The sequence below is a fragment of the Bos mutus genome, chromosome 20 (genome assembly GCF_027580195.1).
Source record: "Bos mutus isolate GX-2022 chromosome 20, NWIPB_WYAK_1.1, whole genome shotgun sequence".
In the NCBI taxonomy this organism is placed as follows: Eukaryota; Metazoa; Chordata; class Mammalia; order Artiodactyla; family Bovidae; genus Bos; species Bos mutus.
In genome coordinates, this window is record NC_091636.1 from 15,161,360 (window position 1) to 15,187,712 (window position 26,353).

At 42.9% G+C, this 26,353-nt stretch overlaps 1 protein-coding gene across 1 annotated transcript in view; it reads right to left on the minus strand.

Annotated features, from left to right (window-relative positions):
- ANKRD55 (ankyrin repeat domain 55) overlaps positions 1-26,353 on the minus strand; it is a 116,304-nt gene that overhangs the window by 17,534 nt on the left and 72,417 nt on the right. Inside the window, exons 7-8 of the mRNA XM_005897452.3 lie at positions 13,217-13,401; positions 4,533-4,700 (exon numbers count right to left, since the gene is read on the minus strand). Of these exons, the coding sequence (XP_005897514.1) occupies positions 4,533-4,700; positions 13,217-13,401 (353 nt within the window). The remainder of the gene's footprint in view (positions 1-4,532; positions 4,701-13,216; positions 13,402-26,353) is intronic.

Below are 26,353 nucleotides of genomic sequence, written 5' to 3' on the forward strand. Positions count from 1 at the left end.
ATAGAAAGTACTCATAAGCAATTCTGCTATATACTGGCATCACCGACTCAATGGGCATGAGTCTGAGCAAACTCTGGGAGGTGGTGAACTACAGGGAAGCCTGGAGTGCTGCAGTGCATGGGTTCACAAAGAGCTGGACGTGACTGAGGGACTAAACAACAACTCTATACTAATACGTGATGGGTGTTTTGAGGTAAAATATTTGTGGAGTTGTTTGAGCTGAACTAGATACTTTTTCCCCTCATGAACCATCATTTCAATGGCTTCTAGGCAAGCTATGGTTATTTGGAGTAGGGCATTTGATTTTTCAAAAATGAACAGAGTGAGTCTGTCATTTCAAGGTAAACAATTGACAGTAATTGTTGCCAATGACAAAAATCTAGCTTTCATGCAAAACTGAGAAATTTTGGAAAATTTGTATGCATACTTTGAGCTTGATAGCTTCCTGATACATAAAACCTTTTCTGATGAGATCAGTGGTGACATTAATAAATGTGATTTTTTTCTAATGTTGTAAAATGAAATGTATTATTTAATGGAAGATCTTCATAACTAAGCAAACCAATGTTTTTCAAATGACCAATGCAAGATATAAAATCATGCATAGGTATAAGACACATTTAAGGTGCTAGAGAGATGAATGGATTTTAATGTAACAGAATTCAAAAAGTTCACGGATAAGGTGACAAAGTCCACACTGCAACTGATCTTTGGGAAACTATTAGATTGGTACAAAAATAATTGTGATTTCAGACCATAAATTTTAAGTCATTATAACTAGGCTCAAACCCATCATTATTAATCAAAATAACAACCATTAAAATCAACACATTTTTGCCAATGAGAAATAAGTTTGTTTATTCCTGTAGCATAAAAATCCATGCTTTGGGATTTTATGAACCGTTGGAAAGCATCTTCTGCCTCCTGCTGGCTGTGGAAGCATTTCCTCTAGGAAAAGTTGAGATGCTTGAAGTCGTAGTCGGTTGGCAAGAGGTCGGGTGTATACTGCAGATGAGGCTAAACTTTGTAGCCCAATTCATTCAACTTTTGAAGCGGTGGTTGTGTGACATGTGGTTGGGCATTGTCATAGAGAAAAACTGGGCTCTTTCTGTTGATCAGTGTCGGCTGTAGGCATTGCCATTTTCAGTGAATCTCATTGATTTCCTGAGCGTACGTCTCAGATGTAATGGTTTTGTTGGGATTCAGAAAGCTGTCGTGGATCACTAGAGCAGCAGACCACCAAACAGTGACCATGACCCTTTATTAGTGCATATTTGGGTTTGGGAAGCTGGGATTTCTTTGAAAGGAATGATGCTAAAGCTGAAACTCCAGTATTTTGGCCACCTCACGCGAAGAGTTGACTCATTGGAAAAGACTCTGATGCTGGGAGGGATTGGGGCAAGAGGAGAGGGGGACGACAGAGGATGAGATGGCTGGATGGCATCACTGACTTGATGGACGTGAGTCTGAGTGAACTCCGGGAGTCGGTGATGGACAGGGAGGCCTGGCATGCTGCGATTCATGGGGTCACAAAGAGTCGGACATGACTGAGTGACTGATCTGATCTTGGAGCTTCTTCTTGGTCCAACCACTGAGCTGGTCACCACTGGTTGTCATCTGAAATGCACTTTTCTTGCATGTCATAATCTGATCAAGAAATGGTTCCTTGTTGCATAGAATAAGAGAAGATGACACTTCAAGATGACAATTTTTTTTTTTTTAATTTCCTGTCAGCTCATGAGGCATCCACTTATCGAGCTTTTTCACCTTTCCAATTTGCTTCAAATGCCAAATAGCCGTAGAATGGTCAATATTGAATTCTTTGTAACCTCTCATGTAGTTGTAGGATCAGTTTTGATGATGGCTCTCAGTTGCTCATTGTCAACTTCTGATGGTCGACCACTGTGTTCCTTATCTTCAAGGCTCTCATCTCCTTTGCAAAACTTCTTGAACCGCCACTGCACTATACATTCATTAGTTGTTCCTAGCCCAAATGTGTTGTTGATGTTGCAAGTTGTTTCTGCTTCTTTGCAACCCATTTTTAACTCGAATAAAAAAATCATTCGAATTTGCTTTTTGTCTAACAACGTTTCTATAGTCAAAATAAATATAAAAGAAACAGCAAATAATAAGTCATTAGAAAAAAGACATAAAGTGAGAAATGCACATTAAAATGTTGTATAACATAACCACATTTATTTAAGAATGTATCCCAATATCAAATGGCAAAGTTCAACAGTGTAAAACTGCAATTACTTTTGTACCAACCTAATACTACTTGTCAAGTTTTGGTGTACTATCCGAGGAAAAGTATCCATAGTTATCTGAAAAGTCTATTGAAATACACCTCCCTTTTTTACCTATGTGTCTATGTGAGGCCAGATTATTTTCATACCCTTTAGTCAAAACAGTCATGTTGCAATAGATTGAATGCAGACGCAGATGTGGGAATCCCGCTGTATTCTATTAAACTTCTATAAAGTTATCAAGGAGACTTGAAGAGCAAAGTAAAATAAAGCTGCTCTTTTCATTACACTTTTTCTGGTTGGTTTTGAAGAATAGTTTATTTTTAAGTAAAAATATGGTATTAATCTTAACTTATAATGGATTATTATCACTTTAAATTACTAACTAAATATTTTATCTAAAGTGTCTCAGTTTTAGTTTCATGCCATAAATATTGATAGGTGTAACTCACATAAACAAAAGCTTTTTTGGGTCCTCCATAATTTTTGAGTATAAATGGGTCCTGAGAACAAGGAGTTGGAGAAATGCTGATTTAGGCAAAAGAGCAATTAGCATATTGCTTAAATGGATGTGGAAAGGGAGAAAACAGAAGAGATTAGAGTTCAGTAAATGTTAGGCTGATACATTCAGGCTTACTACTACCATTTTGCTCCACAGATTCAAGGACATATCATTGTTAGATAATGGTGTCAACTGAAAAAACATGCACAACATGAGAGTTGTGAGTCACTATTTATTTGGGGGAAAATGAGGATTATAGCCCAAGAGACATCATTTCTGATCACTCTGAGAAACTGCTCAGAGTGGTGAGCAGAGGTGGCTGGGAGGGTTTTGGTGAAGGGGAAGTACATGCAATCAAGCACATACTTTTTGCAGGAGCTTACTACCAGACCACCTGACCTGCCTCTTGAGAAACCTATACACAGGTCAGGAAGCAACAGTTAGAACTGGACATGGAACAACAGACTGGTTCCAAATAGGAAAAGGAGTACATCAAGGCTGTATATTGTCACCCTGCTTATTTAACTTACATGCAGAGTATATCATGAGAAACTCTGGGCTGGAAGAAGCACAAGCTGGAATCAAGATTGCCAGGAGAAATATCAATAACCTCAGATATGCAGATGACACCACCCTTATGGTAGGAAGTGAAGAGGAACTAAAAAGCCTCTTGATGAAAGTGAAAGTGGAGAGTGAAAAAGTTGGCTTAAAGCTCAACATTCAGAAAACAAAGATCATGGCATCCGGTCCCACCACTTCATGGCAAATAGATGGGGAAACAGTGGAAAACTATTTTTTGGGGCTCCAAAATCACTGCAGATGGTGCCTGCAGCCATGAAATTAAAAGACGCTTACTCCTTGGAAGGAAAGTTATGACCAACTTAGACAGCATAATAAAAAGCAGAGACATTACTTTGCCAACAAAGGTCCGTCTAGTCAAGGCTATGGTTTTTCCAGTGGTCATGTATGGATGTGAGAGTTGGACTGTGAAGAAGGCCGAAGAATTGATGCTTTTGAACTGTGGTGTTGGAGAAGACTCTTGAGAGTCCCTTGGACTGCAAGGAGATCCAACCAGTCCATTCTGAAGGAGATCAGCCCTGGGATTTCTTTGGAAGGAATGATGCTGAAGCTGAAACTCCAGTACTTTGGCCACCTCATGCAAAGAGTTGACTCATTGGAAAAGACTCTGATGCTGGGAGGGATTGGGGGCAGGAGGAGAAGGGGACGACAGAGGATGAGATGGCTGGATGGCATCACCGACTCGATGGATGTGAGTTTGAGTGAACTCCGGGAGATGGTGATGGACAGGGAGGCCTGGCATGCTGCGATTCATGGGGTCGCAGAGAGTCAGACGTGACTGAGGAACTGAACTGAACTGCTAGTCATGAGGAACAGTTGTCACCATGAAAGATTTTTGTGCTTTTCTAGATACAAAGAGATGCAAGAATTGGGCTCATAAAATTGGTTCTTGAAAACATCTAACTATCTAGAGACCTGTTCTGTCAGTTATTCTAGAGCACAGAGAGCTTCATTTCTGCTCTCCACCTTGAGCGCCTTTCAGTGGCGGCGGGGGGGGGAGGGCTGTTGAAAGTCAGCAGCTGCAGCAGCACACTGTTTAATCCTTGTAGAGGTAGATGGCAAGTACCAATTTGTAGTTGGCAATGTCAAACACAATTATTAAGTTATAGATCGTTTTGTGCTGGTTTTGGCAGTTTAGACAATTGCATCCAATTTTATAAATCTTTGAGACGAAGAAAAAAATGAGTGCCTCCTGGTGCGCTCACCTGCTCTCTTGGGAGAGGAGCTTGACACAGTCCGTGTGGCCGCAGTACAGGGCATAGGCCAGGGGCGTGCTCTCATTGATGTCTCGCAGGTTGCTGTCCATTCCCAGCTCCAGCAGTGACTGCACACAGTCTGCTTTCCCTGCAGCTGCAGCCCAGTGCAGAGGTGTCCTGGGGGACCACAGGGGGATAGCACAAGTGTCTGAGTACATGAATGATACAGATGACCTAGCTGACAACAGCTCCTGCTCAAAGTTGGGTCCTGGCAGGACAGACTTGTTGCTACTTACAGTGTGGAAATGGTATGCACTAAATAGAGTTTCAGGGTGATGGTGTATGTGTGCAGAGGCCTCTCCCCTAATTCTGATACTCTGCGGCCTTTCCCCTTCTTTGGTCTTTCTGCGAATTTCCTCAAAAAGGAAGTAGTGGGTCAAAGGATATGAACAATTTGAAGGCTCTTTATACATAGTGCCAGGATTGCCTTCCAAGAAAACTGACTCAATTTTTCCTCCTACCAGCTGCGTTCCTACTCCTTCCTAATATGAAGTGTTATCAACATCTTTAAAAATCTTTGCCAACTTGGTAGGCAAAATTAGTACTTCAGTGTTGTTTGAATCTGCATTTCTTTAAATAACATGAGGAAGAACCTTGGAAATACATTTTATTTGACATTTTAGTTTCTTCATTGAAATGAGCCTTAATGCCCTATGTCCATTTTCTATTAGGTTGTTAGCTTTTCTTACTAACTCATTTAAGCTTTTAAAATATTTAAGGTATTGGGTTTTTTCTACTTAGGTTTATGAAAACATTTCCTCTAATTTGTTACTTAGCTTTTAATTTTTTTAGTGGTTTTCCATAAAAATTTTAAGAAATTACCACATTTATTTACCTCTTCATTTTTTATTTGTTTCATGCTTTTATATTTTAGAAAGTTCTTCATTAGCCAGAAGGTAGATACATACTCACCAGTGTTTAAACTTTTGATAAGTGGCAAAACCATCATTCTAAAAAAAAAAAAAAAAAAGCCAGAGACTGGGAGAAAATATTTGCAAATTACACATCCAACAAAGAGAGTATGTAAAGTATTTAAAAACTGAACAATAAAAAAATATATACAAATCGATTTAAAAAACTAGCAAAAGATTGAAGACTTTATCAAAGAAAGTGTGTAATTGGTAAACAAGCACATGAAAAGATGCTCAGTAACATTTTTCATTCAGAGAAATGCAAATTAAAACTACATGGGATACCACTACATACTTATTTAAATGGCTAAATTAAAAAAAAACAAAGGCTTTCTATATGTGTATAACTGAGTCACTTTGCTGATAGCAGAGATGGACACAACATTGTAAATCAACTATACTTCAATGAAAAAAAAAAGTTAAAAAAAACCCAAAACCTGGCAATACATGTATGGATGAAGATTCAGGGCAACTGGAACTTTTATACATTTTTTAGAAGCAGCCACACCAGAAAATAGTTTGTCAATTCCTTCTAAAGTTAAGCATACTTACCATATGGCCAAGCAATCTCATGTCTATATCTATAGCTAGAGAAATGAAAACTGACATTTACACAAAAACTTGTACACAAATGTTTATAGCTGTACTGTTTGTAACCATCCAAAAGTATAAACAACCCAATATTCTTCAATGGGTGGATAGACAAACTATAATTTATCCACAAAATGGAATACTACTTAGCAGTAAAAAGAATAGCCTACTGGTATATGGAACATAGATATATCTCAAGTGCATTCTACCAGGTGAAATAAAGCAATCTCAAAAGATTACATATTGTATATTTCCATTTGCATGACATTCTGGAAAAGGCAAAACCCAAAAGAGAGAACTAATCCATGGCTGCCAGAGCTTGGAGATGGGGGAAGCCTTGACTATAGAAGGACAATCTGAGTTGGTGTTGGAATTGATGGCATTGTTTTGGATCTGCCTTGTGGTGATTGCATGAATCTATGTATGTGTTAAAATTCATAGAACTATACATCCAAAAAAAGTAAATTTACTGAATGTAAATAAATAGGAAACTAATATTTTATTCTAGATTTATTTGGATTTAAACAAAACTGCACATGTATCTGAATGTATATTCTGATATGTGTGGTGAGGTGTGGAGCCAATCTGACCATTTTTCCAGTTACATAGCCAGCTTTTCTCAACACCATTTATTAATGCAGTGGGATCAAATTTTAAGATCCTGAACTGTATACATACTTTTCTACCTGTCCCCTTTCCTCCATATAAGGATATGGTTGACTTTATGCCCAACTTGAAGGGAGGGATATAGCAGGGTAGATAAGAGAAATAGTGTCTTCCTGTTTCCAAAAGCCAAGCCCAGAACTGAGAGCAAATATGGAGCAAAACAGTTCCCCAGCTGTAGAAAGAACTATCAAGGCAAATGAGACAAGAAGGTGATAAGAGCATAAAGGACCACTGGACTCAAGAACAAAGGGGACCTGAACCTTGCTTCTTTGGCAGAGATGCTGGGAAGTAGGTGGTTGGGGATGTCTGTGTGGTGTGTCTGGACAGTGGGACCCTGGGGGGCTAAAGCGGGGAATGGTGATAGATGACATTCCTGTGAATGGGGTTTCCCATGAAGAGAAGGGCTATTCTTCCTGTCAGTCAGTCTGGGAGAGGATCAATCCTGGGGCAGGAAAAGAAGGCATGGGAGGCCTCTCCTTGGCTTCATTCTGGGGCTTGACCCCTGGCAGATGACCACCCCTGGAGAGCCAAGAAGTCTCTCAGACATGGAGGCAGTCTGTGGGTAAGACAGAGAAGGACTCAGTTGGGTCTATCTGTCTGAAGGGGCTCAGGACTTAGTACTGGGAGTGTAGCCATGTTCACTTTTCACTTTCATGCATTGGAGAAGGAAATGGCAACCCACTCCAGTGTTCTTGCCTGGAGAATCCCAGAAACAGAGGAGCCTGGTAGGAGGCCGTCTATGGGGTCGCACAAAGTCGGATATGACTGAAGCGACTCAGCAGCAGCAGCAGCAGCCATGTCCACAGTATGACCAGAGTCCCCATGGGTGACTGTGTCCTGTGTCAATCAAGCATCCTCCTCATGTTATAATATGGACAGCAATTTGAGGACACTTAATATAGGACCATGTATTTTTTCAACATTGTCATCAATTGCACTGCCTATTTGAGCTTGTACAAGATATGATTCATTCCATTCTATTTGAGAGGTCTCCAGACAATATTTATTATGAAACAAGATGAGGCACCAGCCATATTATACCCTCCTGATTAGCGAATATATTGCCAATGAATTCAATAGATGGAGGGTTGAACATCAACGCAGTCAGGTTTATCAACAGGCGACAATTCTCTTTGGCACATTGTGAAATACTCCTTTATGACAATTGCTGAGTGACTGTACTAATGGTCCCATAACTTCATGGCAAATAGAAGGGGAAACAATTTAAACAGTGAAATACTTTATTTTGGGGGGGGCTCCAAAATCACTGCAGATGGTGACTGCAGTCATGAAATTAAAAGATGCTTTCTCCTTGGAAGAAAAGCTATCACCAACCTAGACAGCATATTAAAAAGCAGAAACATTACTTTGCCAACAAAGGTCCATCTAGTCAAAGTTATGGTTTTTCCAGTAGTCATATATGGACGTGAGAGCTGGACTATGAAGAAAGCTGAGCACCGAAGAATTGATGCTTTTGAACTGTGGTGTTGCAGAAGGCTCTTGAGAGTTCCCTGGACTTCAAGGAAATCCAACCAGTCAATCCTAAAGGAAATCAGTCCTGAATATTCATTGGAAGGACTGATGCTGAAGCTGAAACTCCAATACTTTGGCTACCTGATGAGAAGAAGTGATTCATTGGAAAAGTCCCTGTTGCTGGGAAAGATTGAAGGCAGGAGAAGGGGATGACAAAGGATGAGATGGTTGGATGGTATCATTGAGTCTATGGACAAGAGTTTGAGCAAGCTCTGGGAGGTGGTGATGGACAGGGAAGCCTGGCGTGCTGCAGTCCATGGTGTTGCAAAGAGTCGGACATGATTGAGCGACTGAACTGAACTGAAGAGTGACTATTAATTTCTCTTGAGGCAGGAGGTAGATGGTCCCCAGGGTAAAGTTTAGAGAGTCATTCCCTGTGGACAGAAACTACAAACTATCAATATCAGGACAACTGAGAGAGGAGGCTGGGCCCTGCCCACACAGAAGATAAGAGCCCACATATTTCTCATTTTTTGAAGTCAGGAGACCTCCCAACTGCACATGCAAAGAAAGGCTTCTTGGAGGTCAAAACAGGAGTGATGCTGATGCCACCCACCCATAGACCTCTTTCATCTTGGCTAAGAGATGTGTGTGTGCACATGGGAGGATCCTGAGATGTAACAGATATGAACTCTGAACCAGGCAAATTAAAATGATTGGCCAAGGAAACCTGGAGGAAATGCCCCATATAAGTAACGTGAACTGCCCTGAGGGTGCAATTCTTCCTCTGAGTCCGCCTGTGTGTCTGTCCTCATATACTGTACTCTTTTTCCTCCTAATAAATACTTTACCTATTCCACTACTTTCTATCTTTGTGGGAATTATTTTTCTGCACGTTGAAGGGCCAGGGCCTTGTCCCTGATCTTTGGTCTAGTGGCTAGGATTCAGCTCTCTCACTGCTGCAACCCAACCTCAATCTCTAGCCAGGAACTGAAGCCCTGCTTCAAGCGAGGCAGGCTGAGGCAACCTGAGATCATTCAGAACATCAGCATGGAAGAAGAGGTCCAGAAGGACTCAGGGAAAAAATTATTTTGCAGAAACAAGAGAAGTATAGATAACTTCTAACTAATACACATAAAGCCTTTGTGGGCAATATGTAGTATCCAGTTTCAAGTTATGTAAGCTGCAGTCCCTTTCTTATCTCTATGCTTCAGGATAGTCTTCAAACACAGCAGATTGGACTCAGTTATCACAGTAAGGAGCTGGAGAACCAGGGCCCATGATTCAGAAGAAATTCATCAGAGACAAGCAGTGGGCTGAGGAGGCAGTCTCTGAATGACAGGAGATGATAGGTACAAGAATGCAGTGTTGGTAAGGTGTCAGAAGCCAAGGAACCACTTATGGAAAATGCAAACATTCCCTAGATAATTCCCATAAGTATGTAGGGAGGAGAGTTTGATTAAAGACTCTCCTTCCTGAAGATAAATGACTTGGGTGCTAAAGGAAAGCATGACTTCATAGACTGGTGAAATTTGGGCCCTTTAAGCTATACAAGCTATTTATGAGTTATGTGTTCTGTACCATCAATCTTAGGCTAGGACCAACATGTTTTAAAATGTCATAGATTTATGATGTGTTTTAATAATTTAGGAGGACTAGTTCCCTCATATTTTCCCTCATCCTCTTTTTTTTTTTATTTTTTAAAATCATTGCCTTATTTTTCTTCCCTTTTCTCAAAAACTTTCTATCTGGAAAAAAAAGACGGGAAGTGAAGCCACAATTGTTGCAAATGCTTCAATACTTAAACCTATGAAAATTTTGAAAAATTCTCTACCGACACAAGCTTACAGTGTCAATGTGAAGGCAGAGCTATCCAGTGCAGGATGCAGAAACTGAAACAAAATGCAGAGCAGGCTGAGCTGAGCTCCGGAGCAGAAACTAGACCCGTCTTGAGATTTTACTTCACTTTGAACCCTTGTAGGGCCCCATCTTTTGCACTTTCTTACTCTCTTTGGATATACTTTCTTCCCTGAGACTGGGGGAACTAAATTTTCTCTCCTAAGCATGGGAGAAATATCAATAACCACAGATAAGCAGATAATACCACCCTTATGGCAGAAAGTGAAGAACTAAAGAGCCTCTTGATGAAAGTGAAAGAGGAGAGTGAAAAAGTTGGCTTAAAGCTCAACATTCAGAAAACAAAGATCATGGCATCCAGTCCCATCACTTCAGGGCAAATTGATAGGGAAACAGTGGAAACAATGGCTGACTTTATTTTTTTGGGCTCCAAAATCCCTGCAGATGGTGACTGCAGCCATGAAATTAAAAGACACTTACTCCTTGGAAGGAAAGTTATGACCAATTTAAACAGCATATTAAAAAGCAGAGACATTACTTTGCCAACAAAGGTCCATCTAGTCAAGGCTATGGTTTTTCAGTGGTCATGTATAGATGTGAAAGTTGGACTGTAAAGAAAGCTGAGCACCGAACAATTGATGCTTTTGAACTGTGGTGTTGGAGAAGACTCTTGAGAGTCCCTGGGACTGCAAGGAAATCCAACCAGTCCATCCTAAAGGAGATCAGTCCTGGGTGTTCATTGGAAGGACTGATCTTGAAGCTCAAACTCCAATACTTTGGCCACCTGATGCAAAGAGCCGACTCATTTGAAAGGACCCTGATGCTGGGAAAGATTGAGGGCAGGTGGAGAAGGGGACGACAGAGGATGAGATGGTTGGATGGCATCACCGACTCAATGGACATGAGTTTGAGTAAACTCTGGGAGTTGGCGATGGACAGGGAGGCTTGGTGTGCTGTGGTCCATGAGGTCACAAAGAGTCGGACACGACTGAGCAACTAAACTGAACTGAACTGAAGCATGTGATAATTCAAGTGGGAAATACTGTATTAGAGCTGCTTCTAGAAGTATTTTGAAGTAGGCAAACTTTTTTCTAGCCCTCTTTTCCTAAATGTGTTCTTTAAAAATGTATATATTTTTCTACTTTTATTTATTTGGCCACATGGCATGTATTCCTTGACCAAAGTTCAACCCACCACCCCCTGCATTGGAAACAAGGTATCCTAACCACCGGACCACCAGGAAAGTCCCCCTGCTGCTGCTGCTGCTGCTAAGTCGCTTCAGTCGTGTCCGACTCTGTGCGACCCCATAGACGGCAGCCCACCAGGCTCCCCCATCCCTGGGATTCTCCAGGCAAGAACACTGGAGTGGGTTGCCATTTCCCCCTCTAATGCATGAAAGTGAAAAGTGACGTTGCTCAGTCGTGTCTAACTGTTAGCAACCTCATGGACTGCAGCCCACCAGGCTACTCTACCCATGGGATTTTCCAGGCAAGAGTACTGGAGTGGGGTGCCATTGCCTTACATGTGTTTTTTTCTTCTCTTTTTGGATCATTCACCTTTTCTCTTCATGTAACAAAATCCTTCTACTTTTGTACCTGCTCAAGTTCAATATCTACTCTTCAGAAAAGGTCTACTTTCAATGATTTATATATTAATTTTAATTAAAGTCATCCTGTTAACTGTCTCCAGCTTCTGAGACTTACATGGAACCCAAGATTTCTTTCTCCTGTGTTATAAGGGTTTCAGGTATCAGGAAGTAGTAGGAAGTGCTTCTTGGGGAATCTAAAATCATGGAAGTAGGTGGCTAAATTGCACTTCAATAGAAAAAGGTTTAAAAAAAACTATATATAAGGTACAAGCCTTATACTTGTTTTCAACAGTCTTATTTGTTTTTATATTATTCTTATATTTTCATTGAGTCTATGCCTAACTGAAGCAAAGGTTAGATAAGCATTGTAATTGAAAAATTCTAATAGTTGATTATGGATGAAGGGCCAGTAGGTGAAAAGCTCTACATTTAAAAGACAAAGGTACAAGTTTTCTTTGAGTTACACAAGGCTGTGATCCATGTGATCATTTTGGTAGTTTTCTGTGATTGGGTTTTCATTTTGGAGGCCATGGGATTGTTGTTCTCACTTCTTCTGTCAGCATATTAAAAAGCAAAGACATCACTTTGCCATCAAAGGTCTGTCTAGTCAAAACCCGTAGTCATGTATGGATGTGAGAGTTGGACCATCAAGAAGTCTGAGCATCACAGAATTGATACTTTACAACTGTGGTGCTGGAAAAGACTCTTAAGAGTCCCTTGGACAGAAAGGAGATCAAACCAGACAATCCTAAAGAAAATTAACTCTGAATACTCAGTGGAAGGACTGATGCTGAGGCTGAAGCTCTAACACTTTGGCCACCAGATGCGAAGAGCCACCTCAGTGGAAAAGACCATGATGCTGGGAAAAATTGAGGGCAGGAAGAGAAGGGGACAACAGAGGATGAGATGGCTGAATAGCATCACCAACACAATGGACATAAATTCGAGAAAACTGTGGGAAATAGTGAAGGACAGAGAAGCCTGGCGTGCTGAAGTCCATGGGGTCGCAAAGAGCTGGACTCAGATTGAACAAGTTTTCACTTAGTTGCTAATTACCTCTTAGGCTAGTCTCTTCACCTTTCTGGACTCAGCTTCCTTATCTATGTAAATACATCTTTAATGACTAAAGAAAACCAAAACAGAACCCTGGTAAGGTCATGTCTAGTTCTGAACACAAAGCCTCTATTGTGCTCTTCTCTGGATAACAAGAGCTTGTTGATTTTATGACATAATCCAGGAATGAAGGAAAAAAATAAGACTTACTGTTAAGAACAAAAAGTGCATATAGCAGGAAGCTGATATACAGAAAGCCTTCTGAGAACAGTTAGCAAAAAGTGGAAAGTCTGACAATACAGTCACAGCGTTTCTCTTCATAACAATGGTTTTTCCTGTCCTGACTAATATAGAGCAGTTTTTATTGTCACAAGCCCAGGTATAAATATTAATATTACTGGCAGTAAGGACACAGTCATATAAGATAACTCCTTAAACATCTTCTTTGTTTTGAGATTAAAATTTGGAAAAGGTGACAGCGTGGCCACGGATACCTGTCGTCCACATCCAGAGCCTGCAGGTTACACTCAGGGACTCTTGCCAGCTCATTGATGATGTCACAGAAACCTGCTGCTGCAGCGATGTGCACGCATGTCTTGCCACTCTCATCGTCGTAGTTGATTATGGACGGACCCTGGTGATGGCTCAGAATGATGGAACACAGAATTCTATTTCCACTCTGGAAAAACAGAGTCAAAAAAAGCTCATTATGTATGATCCAGTGCTCTTCCCTGTCTATGCAAATTAAGATAAAAATTCAAAGCAAAAAAAAAAAAAAATTCAAAACTAACACACACTAAAATAAAATGCATTTTATTAAACCCACCAACTTGTCTCAAGTCCCGGCAGGGGTTTTTGTCTCCTGTAAGAGCTAAGTTGTCTTCCATAATTAGTGAACTAAGGAGGACTTAAGGTATGCGGGTGCTTAGTCCGGTCTGACTCTTTGGATCCTATGGACTGTAGCCCACTAGGCTCCTCTGTCCATGGGATTCTCCAGGCAAGAATACTTGAGTGGGTTGCCATTTCCTCCTCCAGGGGGTCTTCCCCACCCAGGGATCGAACCAGTGTCTCCTGAGTCTCCTGCACTGGCAGGCAGATTCTTTACCATTGATCACCAAGGAAGTCCAGGGAGGAACGTCTACAAGCAATAAATGCTGCAGAGGGTGTGGAGAAAAGGGAACCCTCTTACACTGTTGGTGGGAATGCAAACAAGTACAGCCACTATGGAGAACAGTGTGGAGATTCCTTAAAAAACTGGAAATAGAACTGCCATACAACCCAGCAATCCCACTGCTGGGCATACACACCGAGGAAACCAGAATTGAAAGAGATACATGTACCCCAATGTTCATTGCAGCACTGTTTATAATAGCCAGGACATGGAGGCAACCTAGATGTCCATCAGCAGACAATGGATAAGAAAGCTGAGGTACATATACACAATGGAGTATTACTCAGCCATTAAAAAGAATACATTTGAATCAGTTCTAATGAGGTGGATGAAACTGGAGCCTATTATACAGAGTGAAGTAAGCCAGAAAGAAAAGCACCAATACAGTATACTAACGCATATATATGGAATTTAGAAAGATGGTAACGACAACCCTGTATGCGAGACAGCAAAAGAGACACAGATGTATAGAACAGTATTTTGGACTCTGTGGGAGAGGGCGAGGGTGGGATGATTTGGGAGAATGGCATTGAAACATGTATATTATCATATGTGAAACAAATCACCAGTCCAGGTTCGATGCATGATACAGGATGGTCGGGGCTGGTGCACTGGGATGACCCAGAGGGATGGGATGGGGAGGGAGGTGGGAGGGGGTTCAGGATGGGGAACACATGTACACCTGTGGCAGATTCATGTTGATGTATGGCAAAACCAATACAATATGGTAAAGTAACTAGCCTCCAATTAAAATAAATAAATTTATATTAAAAAAAATAAATGTGTGTAATTGACTGACATCAGAGCTAGCATGATGGGTGGGCTACCTAGATAACTTCCTCATTAAATATATGCTTCTTGTATCCTGCTTACTGTAGAGGTTGACCCCTGAGAAGCTGGCAGAATTAATTTTAATATTAACAAAATGACAATGATGAATACTGACTAGTGGCATAATGATGACTAAAATGATCTGGTAATAGTCAAATTGCTAGAAGTTGCATGTAATTTAATTGTCAAAAATCTTTTTTAAACAGAAGTGGGTCATAATTTAGTAGCTAATCAATAAAGAAATAAAACAAGTATGAAAAGGAAAGAGCTTCAGGAAACCATTTAAATCGGATCCCTCTTTCTGTGTAGATCTATAAGTTTTTATCTTATCTTTGGAATGAGATTGCTCTATAGTTTTTTTAGCAACCTGTCCCAACCTTAAAAATCACCAGCTCTTCCAGGAGAGTGTCCTATATCTCTTTAGCTTGAATAAGCAAGTAAGTAAATATTGTGCATGTTATTTTTCACTGGACTGAAAAATACAAAAAAGCACTACGTAAGCGCTTCCCAGGTGGTTCTAGTGGTAAAGAAACTGCTTGCTGATTCAGGAGATGCAGGAGACTAAGATTCAATCCCTGGGTTGGGAAGATCCTGGGCACGGCAACCCACTCCAGTATTCTTGCCTGGAGAATCTTACGGACAAAGGAGCCTGGCAGGCCACGTAGTCCATGGGATCACAAAGAGTTGGACATGACTGAAGCAGCTTAGCATGCCTGCACTACATAAGCATTTGCAATTTAAGATAACAATAAATCCTCAAAGGCCAATAAAATAGTCATTCTGTCTCACACTGTGGAAAGTCTTATCTTTCAGTTTTCTACTGATATTTGAGTAAATATTATAATAATAATAATTCATCTGCATTTTCTCAATGAATCCACAGACACCCTGAATCTCTAGGCGGCAGGTCTTATGGGTAGAATGGAGGTTCCTAGGAAGCATGCTGCTGCTGCTGCTAGGTCGCTTCAGTCGTGTCCAACTCTGTGCTACCCCATAGACGGCAGCCCACCAGGCTCCGCAGTCTCTGGGATTCTCCAGGCAAGAAAATGGGTTGCCATTTCCTTCTCCAATACATGAAAGTGAAAAGTGAAAGTGAAGTTGCTCAGTCATGTCCCACTCTTCGCGACCGCATCGACTACAGCCTACCAAGCTCCTCCGTCCATGGGATTTTCCATGCAAGAGTAGTGGAGTGGGGTGCCATTGCCTTCTCCCCTAGGAGGCATGAGGAGCAGTTTAAAGAAATGGGAGAGGTAAGCTGTAGTTCTGGGGGCCAGGAGCCAGGTCACATGCCAGACTCAGGGTCCCTGGGCTGAAAGGGAGTACTGAACTTTTTAAAAGCTACAATTCTAATACACTCCAAATGCTGTTCAACAGCCATCTCATAATACATTTTCCAAGTATGTAACATTTATTTTGGCATTCTTCCCACTTGATTATTTGACCCCAGGGTTGTGTTTTAGAACCTCTGAGTCAGTTTGCACAATTCCGTGGAACAGAACCCATTCATTTTGGCTTTTCCTCTTCCTTTCCCTCCCCTCTCCCTGTTTGCACCAAGAACTCTCCGGATATCCTGTGACTCAGCATGGCTTCTCAGAGAACCACTACACAGTGAACCCTGGAGTGCTTGCCCCCTGTACTGGGGACAGCTGCTGCATGGACCAGTTCTGAAAGCTCTTGCAGGAACAAAGGCTGAGGGCAGCAAAACTCTCAACTTTGAGCCCCAGGAAGAGTGCTGAGTGGTTTTTAAATGCTATAACCATGGCCAGCTACATAATCTGTGGGGCCCAGGAAAAATGTGGAGCCCTCTGCTCACATGCCAGAGGAATGACGTGTTCCTTTCTTCTGTGGTATCTCTTTTGACCTGTCATGAAGATTTTTATTTGCTATTTAGTGTCACACTAGGTCCCTGGAGGAGGGCATGGCAGCTTACTCCTGGGTTGCCTGGAGAATCCCATGGACACAAGAGCCCGGTGGGCTACAGTCCTTAGGGTTGCAGAGTGGAACATTACTGAAGTGACTGAGCGGGCTCGCACTCACACTCCCTTGGGCTGGGCATCCTCCCCATGAGTGCAAGCCCTCCCAGGTGCCCAGGGCTCTGGTTTGCCGTCGGGATCCTTTCTGAGTCTATCCCCAGAGCCCTGCCGGGGGACTGAGGACACACCCATAACCTAGTCCCTGCCTGCCAACTTTAGCCTTCCCTCCGTCTCACCTTCCCCCTACATCCTCTTCTCCCTCTGTCCTTCCTTTGTCTCACAATGACTTTTAAATAATTTGGATCAATGAGTTCAGTTCCACGGCATGCCTGTCATCAAAAGGTTGCTACAGTGAACACATCTAAGCTTTCATGCCTGCTTTATCAGCTTTTCTAAGATTCTTTCACCTAATGTTACTTAAACATATTTTGAGGTGTCTGACATATGTATATTTAAGACAATCAAGAAGCCCCTCTCCCCTTTTAAGAAGCACTAGCCACTGGAGAAGTAAAATAGAAGCAAAAAAGAGTGTCCACCCAATGAATTGATTTTGTTTACAGTTTCCTGGAAGAGTAAAGGAATTCAGCTTGCCAAAGTGTTCTAAACAGCAAAACAGCCTGTCACGGGTTCTCCTTCTGTGTGGGATGGAGCGTCAAGCACAGACGGAAAAAACAGAACCCGGATCTTACATACTGTCTTCCTCCCTCCTTGCCTGACCCATGCAGGAGCCATTTTGGAAGTAGCCAGCTTAGATGCGGGGTAGGGGTGGGCTATAGTCTGGCACATCTGAGTGGGCCCCTTCTGACTTCCTGAGCAGACAGTCCCAGTCAGCATTTCCCTTGCGAGCTGGACTCTTACATGGCTTATCTGGATAAGAGAAATTTCACCCGCTTACCCCTTTCCTCCCAAATGCCTTTGTCCTGAATCTTTCAGACAATTCCTTTGTCTCCAAATCCCACCCTCATTTACATCACCATTGTTTTTATAATAATATCCTCCCAAGAATAATGGTGATGGTGATGTTTACCGAGTGAATGTTCTGTGCCCAGCACAGCCTGTTCCCGCTTGTTTAATCCTGACAACATCTCCGTGGCACGAGTAGCATAAGATAGGTGCTCTTATCATCCTCATATTATAGAGGAGAAATTGGAGGCACAGAGGGATTCTGTCTGTCAGTGAGTTGCTCGGTCGTGTCTGACTCTTTGTGACCCCATGGACTGTAGCCTGCCAGGCTCCTCTGCCCATGGAATTTCCCAGTCTAGAGTACTGGAATGGGTTGCTGTTTCTTTCTCCAGGGCATCTTCCCAACCCAGGGATCGAACCCAGGTCTTCTGCATCACAGGCAGATTCATTGTCCAATGTCACAGCCATGAGGTGGCAAGGCTGGGATTGACTGCAGAGCCCTGACACTTCACTGTTATACTATTTTGTCTTCAGTTAAAGAAATGGTTTATTTATTTGATCCTGCATGTTCACATGGGAGGAATTAAAGTAAAAACTGCTGTTGGTATCAGCAGCATCAGTAGCAGTGAAGTGTGTCTTACCAACTGAGACCTTCTTCCCACATTTGGTGCTTTAAAAGCCTCGCCTAGGACGGTTGCCATGGTGCATCCTCATAAGAATTTGAGAGAGCCCTAGAGGGGTCCCTAGGGCTTCCCTGGTGGCTCAGTGGTAAAGAATCTGCCTGCAATACAGGAGAAGCAGGAGACACGGGTTTGATCCCTGGGTCAAGAAGATTCCCTGGAGAAGGGCATGGCAACCCACTCCAGTATTTTTGCCTGGGAAATCTCATGAACAGAGGAGCCTGGCAGGTTATAGTCCATGGGGTTTCAGAAGAGTTGGACACGACTGAACAACTAAACAACAACAACAACAAAGAGAGGTCCCTAGTTTATGAATAGAGGCCCCAGCTCAGTGGTCTCCTGCCAACAACATTCTCTTCTTCGCAAACTGAGCTGAACCTCCATCAGGTGGAATCTCCAGGCCTGGGAAGCCTCGGTCACAGACACCAGGAAGCACCAGGAGAGAAGAAATGGGTGTTGCCCACAACGGGCCCTAGGAAAATTGGAGACTGAGTTTCCATTTGGTGGGAATATTTTTCAACAGGGTAAGAATATTGTATAGATCTTATTATGGAGCTCTAGGATTCTGCATTCGGAGAAGGCAATGGAACCCCACTCCAGTACTCTTGCCTGGAAAATCCCATGGATGGAGAAGCCTGGAAGGCTGCAGCCCATGGGGTTGCTGAGGGTCGGACACAACTGAGCGACTTCACTTTCACTTTTCACTTTCATGCATTGGAGAAGGAAATGGCAACCCACTCCAGTGTTCTTGCCTGGAGAATCCCAGGGATGGGGGAGCCTGGTGGGCTGCCGTCTATGGGGTCGCACAGAGTTGGACACGACTGAAGTGACTTAGCAGCGGTAGCAGCAGCAGGATTCTGCATTGGGTGGCCAAATGAGATTGTGGGTTTCTTTTTCTTTTATTGTGTTGTTTTTGTCTGTGGGTAATCCATGAAATTGCCTCCATGTAACCTAAAGGCTGCCGGGAACCACTGAGTCCTAGTCATTTTCTCTTTACACCTCATGAAGGAGAAGAATTCATAAGAAGCCTTGCCAAGAAGAAAGTTAGATTAACATACAGGAATTTTGTTATCAGAGACTGATAAAAAACAAGATTTCAATATACTTATTGTAGACCCTTTTTATTCTAGTGACTTCCCGAGAAATCTTAGTGCAAGATTTAGGATTAGTTGTTTATTTGTTAACGTGTTGGGGAAATTAGTTCTACGGTGGGTTCTTCAGGAAGGGAACCCCGATCTCCGCCCTTCTCTTGGAAGTAGGAGTCTGTCACATGACAGTGACTGCACAAAGGAGAGGAAAGGGTTTTAGGTCATGTGGCCCTTTTAAAGGGCTAGGTGGTTTTGTGCTGTGAGAAGAACGCTGGCCCTTAAGTTCATCTGGAGCCAAAATGTGTTAGACTGGAATGGAGCTGGAGGGGAAAACCTACTAGCTTGTGAACCAATAGACTGTGAACACATGAGAGTTGAGGGTTTGTGGCTGACTAGAAGGGAAGTGAAGTGAAAGTCGCTTAGTTGTGTCCAACTCTTTGCAACCCCCATGGACTACACAGTCCATGGAATTTTCTAGGTCAGAATACTGAAGTGGGTAGACTTTCCCTTCTCCAGGGGATCTTCCCAACCCAGGATTCAAACCCAGGTCTACCACATTGCAGGCAGAATCTTTACCAGCCGAGCCACAAAAGAAGCCCAAGAATACTGGAGTGGGTAGCCTATCCCTTCTCCAGCAGATCTTCCCGACCCAGGAATTGAACTGAGGTCTCCTGCATTGCAGGTGGATTCTTTACCAACTGAGCTATCAGAGAAGCCTGACTAGAAGAGAAAGGTGCCCAATATCCTAGCTTGGAGTCAGGACCCTCTTCATAGTTAGCCCGTTTGGACCCAGGCTTTCTGCTTGGCCTGATACCAGAGTCTTCTGTATCCCAAAACTTGGGGCTGACCCCCCTGGAGGGCTACTGTAAGATAGAAATGGTGGGGGAGAGGCAATGAGGAACTGTGACCCTCAGCTGCTGAACTACATCATTTCACAGGTGTTCTAATGATTAATATGGAAAACACCCCCACGAAACCTCCTTCCTTGCTGTGGTCATGTGTAGAAACACTGTCTTTCTGCTGAAATGGAGCCTAATAAAGAGTAACTTGTAATAAATATTGGCTGAACATAGCATAAATAAATAAATAAAACAAGCCTTACAAACTATGGGCAAAGCCAAACTAGAATTACACCCGTTCTTTTCTTAGCTTTCCTCTCTTTTTCTCACTGTCTCCCACCTTTCACTATCTTTTCACTTCTTTCTTTACTTGTGTTTACTCCTAGGTGAGTTCCTATTTTTCGGCTGTCTACCCATCTCCTTCCCTCTCTGCAGCCAAGCCCTGGGGAGCTGACACATGCAGGTCACTTTAATTTAGGCTATCCTTTAAGATAATTCCATCTTTGCTTCCAAGGTACTGGGAGCTGATTTAGTAAATTTGACTTTCTCTTTGATTATTCTGGGCTTATGTCCTTTAATCAAGCACTGGGAGTTGTGTGGTCTGGGCACCTGTGGGTGTAGGCTGAGCCTGGACAATGGTAACCTCCCTGTGCACTGGTTTTCCACGTGTGAACAGAGGGGTTGCATTAAATGACTTTGTGTGGTCCCTCCCAGCTCTAAGGTTCTTTCATCTATGGTCTGGATCCACTGGCCTATGACATTTATAATTATCCTTTGGCACTCTGAATATATTTAAAGTATATTTATAGAATTTTGACACAATTCAAACAGTGATCACATATCTTGGCCACCACAGGAAGGAGGAGAATTTCATGCTGGACCAAATCAGTCTCAGACACTGGTGGCTTCATGGTTACATTCCAGAGCTCCAGGGGTGTGTGTATAATTTCCTTAATCACATACTGAATGAACAAACATGAAATAGTTGCTTTACATTAGGGCAGTTCTTTTCTTTCTACCCACCCTTGAAAAATGCACTGCAAGAAGAGTACCTACTGAGGAAGCTTCTAAATACATTAGCTAGGATTAGGAGGAAGGAGCTAGAGGTGAGATTTGAGGGGCAGTAGATACTTGGCCCTCTCGCTGACCTGTCATCATAGTTATCCTAGATTACATATCATTAGGAAAAACTCCTTGATACTAAGGCAATGCATTCCTGGAGGTCTCGATTAAGCTGAAAATGGTATATCACAGAAAGAACCCAATAAAGCACTGATTCCAATTCCAGTGGCTTTCGATGGATAAGCTTGTTGAACTGAATTCAGTGAAAACTTTTTTGGTATTCACAAAGATTCACAAAGGTCTGTTTTGGGTCTTGAGAGACATCTGGATGAGTAAGGCATGCTTACTTAAGCATGTGGTCTAGAAGAGGAGATGTAGGCAACCCACTGATAGTAACACCAGCAATAGAAGGAAGGAAGTACTAGACAGAGGGGAAAATTCTAAAAGGGAGTTCAGCAACGAGGGTAAACTTAGTTGAGCCTTGAGAAATAAGGAGGAACAAGTATAAATTCTGCAGTTAGAAGGGATCAGACAGGGAAGGCAAGAAGAAAAAAGTATTGGGACTTTCTTGATGGTCCAGTGGTTAAGAATCTGCCTTCTAATGCAGGGGATTCGGGTTTAATCCCTGACTGAGGAACTAAGATCCCACATGTGGTGGGGCAAATTAACCTTTGAGCCTCAACTGCTGAGCCAGAACACCATAAAGAAAGATTCTGCATACCACAACTAAGACCTGATACGGCCAAATAAATCAATACGATTACGGTTAAGTATATACCATTTAAAGTAGAAAGAAATGTTTCACCAAAGGGGAAGAGGATGACCAAGGGGAAGGTTGGATGAATCTTTCTCATGTATTGAGGGGATTATCAATATTCTAGTATGATTGGATTAATGTCTATACAGATTGAAGAGGAAAGGCAGGGAGTAGGGTGGGGTGGGGAGTGGTTGTTCACAGCAGTCAGTGGAAATCAAAGAGTTTGCTCTTTACCAAAAAACAGCACTTGCTGCAGGTTTTCAAGCCAAGAACCAAGGGTGACCATAATTGTTTTGGTGCGGTAACGGTTATGTGAGTACATTCCTTTGTGATTTGTAGAAAGAGCACCTGGCGGTAATGTGAGAATAGAGTAGAGAAAGAAAGCGCTGAAGTAGAAATACAGAGACTGAAACTGTTCCTGTGAGAGATAGGGGAGGCTTGACCTAAGGCAGTGATGGTGGGTGTACTTCATCATCTCCATTTGTTCTTCCTGGTCAACTCCCTTTTTTCAACCTGCTCTCAGCATGTATGAGTTGCATTAAATGGGCTCCTTGGCCCTTTGGCTTCTAGTTGGGATTGGCCAGTGAGTGGCACTGACAGGAGATGGACAGAGGAGGAAATAGTGACTGGGGCATTTATCGTCCAGTTCTCTCCCTGCTAGATCACAAGTTGATTATTCCATCCAGGGCTACAGTTTCTGTCCTGGGCCCTCTCCTACAGCTACAACTTTTGCTGTGTCTTAGTAACCTCTCCCTTCCAGGCTCTTTTAGGCCTAGATTCCCTAATGGCAACCTGTGGTTGTGTGTAAATAGCCTTTTTATGAATCTATGCTCAATTAATCCCATCCAAGTGGGCTGCTTCGTGCTAGGACCCTGATCTATACAGTGGGAATAGAAAAGAGGCAACTGGGAGACCTGAGGAGTGGAAGGAAGAGGTCTTGACAACCACCTGGACGTGAATGATGATAAGGAAGGAGTGTTCATGGGCCACCTGGAGGCCTTTGTCTTGGACTGCTGGGAGGATGGAAATGTGATGGGAAGGAGAGACTGTGGATTCAGTTTGAACGTGTTGACTTTGACACATCCATGGGAAATGATGGGAAGATGCCTGGTAGAGCTGGAAATGTGAGCCTAGTGTCAAGAGAGAGGTCAGTGCTGGATTTTGACCTGAGAAAATTCTGAGTAGATTGGTAGTTGAAGTCGTTGGAACCGATGGGCTTTCTGAGGAAAAGAGAATGAAAAAAAGATCTATGATTTCTGCAGTGTTGAGGAGTGAGAGGGAGATGAAGCTGAGAGAGACCTGTGTAGACTCCTGATAAGTGAGTCCCATCACAAACAGGTGGGAACATTCCCTGAAGCGACTGAGATTTCATCAGGGCAGACTGGATGCAGACAGGGACAGGGTTCTGCTCAGTGTTAGCCCAGAGAGAGCCAAGCAGTGGAGTCTCCTGGGCAGATGGGGAAGGTGAATGAGGGCAATGGGCCCACAGGAGGGACCTGAGAAATGAGGGCAGAGGTCAAACATTCTGGGAGTGCCTGCTTGCAAGACAGTGTTAGTTGTTCTGTTGTGTCTGACTCTTTGAGATCCCATGGACTGTAGCCCACCAGGCTCCTCTGTCCATGGGGATTCTCCAGGCCAGAACACTGGAGTGGGTTGCTATTTCATTCTCCAGGGGATCTTCCAGAGCCAGGGACTGAACCCATACCTCTTATGTTTCCTGTATTGGCAGGCGGGTTCTTTACCACTAGCACCACCTGGGAAGGCCTTACTTTCCGGGCCCAGTGTTTCAAATCTTTACTGCTTTGATTACCTGGGTCAAATACAGGGGCTTTATTAACCCAAAGTCCTGTCACTTTAAGTATGGTCTCATATAGTCACAGAGAAAAGCCCTAAGTTCAAATGAAAGGAATAAATGACAACAGGAAATAGACCTATTCATATGGAAAAACTTCAAGAGGAGCAGAGTGCTTTCCCGGTGTTATAAATGAAGAAGATGGCTAAAGGAGGCACTTGTAATCCTGGTTTTGGCTGACATTTGGAATTACCCTTGGTCTTCTCTGAAGAGTAAAGGTCAAAGCACATCACTTCTGAATTTTAGTACTAACCACAGGGAGTGAGAGTGTGCATGGTTCCTCCAGAGTAAGATTCTAAATCTTTTGGAGTCTGGTTACAGATCCTCATTGAAGAGTTGAAGAAATAGTGGACACCTTCCTCAGAAAAACGTATGCTAACATCCTCACAGACCCACCCATGCAATATCACATGTGATTATGGGCATCCTAGAAGGGATCTGTCATGTTAATCTCTCCCCCTTCCCATGCCACATACAAAGTAGGTGCTCGCTAAGCATTTATTAAGTTAATGAGTATGAACATGTGTGAGGCATTATAGTTAGTTTACAAAATCACAGGTCAGAATGCAAATATCTTAGGTAGGAGTAGCTAAGAGGAAATGGCAACCCACTCCAGTGATCTTGCCTGGAGAATCCCAGGGACGGGGGAGCCTGGTGGGCTGCCATCTAGGGTCGCACAGAGTCAGACACGACTGAAGCGACTTAGCAGCAGCAGCAGCAAGATATGAATTCATTTATCATAGTGGTTTTCAACCCTAGCTGGGCATTACAAGCTCCTAGAGGAAGGGATAAACTTTACAAAAATACTAACACCTGGGTTGCACCCCAGAATAATTGACTGAAAATAGGTGTGGGGCTTGAGTATCAGTATTGCTTAAAGCTCTTCAGTTGATTCTAATGTGCAAGTGAAGTGAAGTGAAGTCGCTCAGTCGTGTCTGACTCTCTGCGACTCCATGGACTGTAGCCTACCAGGCTCCTCTGTCCATGGGATTTTCCAGGCAATAGTACTGGAGTGGGTTGCCATTTCCTTCTCCAGGGCATCTTCCCAATCCAGGGATCGAACCCAGGTCTCCTGCATTGCAGACAGACGCTTTACTCTCTGAGCCATCAGGAAGTCCTAATGTGCAGGTAAGTTCTAATGTGCAGGCAGGATTAAAATCAATGTAGCAGGTAAAAACCACACCATTTAGTAGAGACAAAGATTATGTAGATAGTATGTTAACTAAGCTTTCATAGAGGAAATTGGAAACCATAATAAAAACTATAATCTCTTCCAGTTACATAGAATGTTACATATCACTTCATGTACACAGTCTCATTCATACCCCAAAGATACACCAATAGTTAAGCCAAGCAGGCATTGGTGACTTTTCTCAGAACAAATCCGGTTCTGTTAACGCAAACTCAGATCCTCTGAGCTGAGGACATTTTTCTTTTGATTTTGCAAAATTGCCTCTTGGAGGATAAAAACAGGGGTTCCCACCCACAAAGAGCCCAACTCATTAGATCTGGAGTGGGGTCTGGGAATTTGTCATTTTACAAGCACTGCTGATTCAATTGCAAGCCTGCATCCCAAGCAGTAGCTCTAAACTGTGGGTGCAGTGGATGAAGGTGGAGCAGAGGCGGCGTACAGGTAAGAATTCCTTGGGGAGATTTTGTTAAATGCACGTACAGGAGCCCCATCCTAGATCGATGGAATCAGAGAACAGGGGTGATGAGAGTGAAGATACAGAAAATGCTTGATTCCGATACCAAACGTCACCCCAGCTGAGAACCAACACACGTGGGATGTTTCTTGCTTGCCCAGCCATATTGCCCTGGGGCCACTGCTGCAGTGGTGACCCCTGGCCAGAGGACTGGGTGCTGGACAGGGACTGGCATGGGGGGGCGAGGCAGCTGATTAAATACTGAAAGTATGTAGGAGGGTGCTAAGGGCAGGTGGGATGACAAAAACAAGCTTTGTTCATTTCAGAGTTTTGCCAGGGCTGGCCCTGCTACAGAGTAACTGAAGCCAAGCTTGCAAGAACAAAAACAGAGTAGTTTCCAAATCACTTCTATTTCCCCTTGATCTCAGGCCCACATGTCAACCCTGAAAGTGCCAGGTGCCCTTCTCTGCCATGTGTGGCACGTGAAAACACCTAAGTGAAACTACTGTCAGGGCGCATAGAATCAGGGGGATGCTGACCGCAGTTCAGCAGGGGTCCCTTTATAGGGCTGATGGAAATAAACAGTGGGGATGTCTACATCAGGCATCAAAAGACAGAAGAGGCTGGCAGTTTTGTTCAAAGGATGCATAGTACTGCTCTCAAGGACAGAACAGATAACTCTTAATCAATCCCTTTGAAAGATTTCCCTAGACAACACCTTAATAAATGTTACTAATGGTCATTCTTTCACCTCAGTCTCAGTTTTCTTCTCTTTGGGCTGTAGATTTATGTTTTCTCCAGTTATATGTACTGATACAGACTCCCTTTT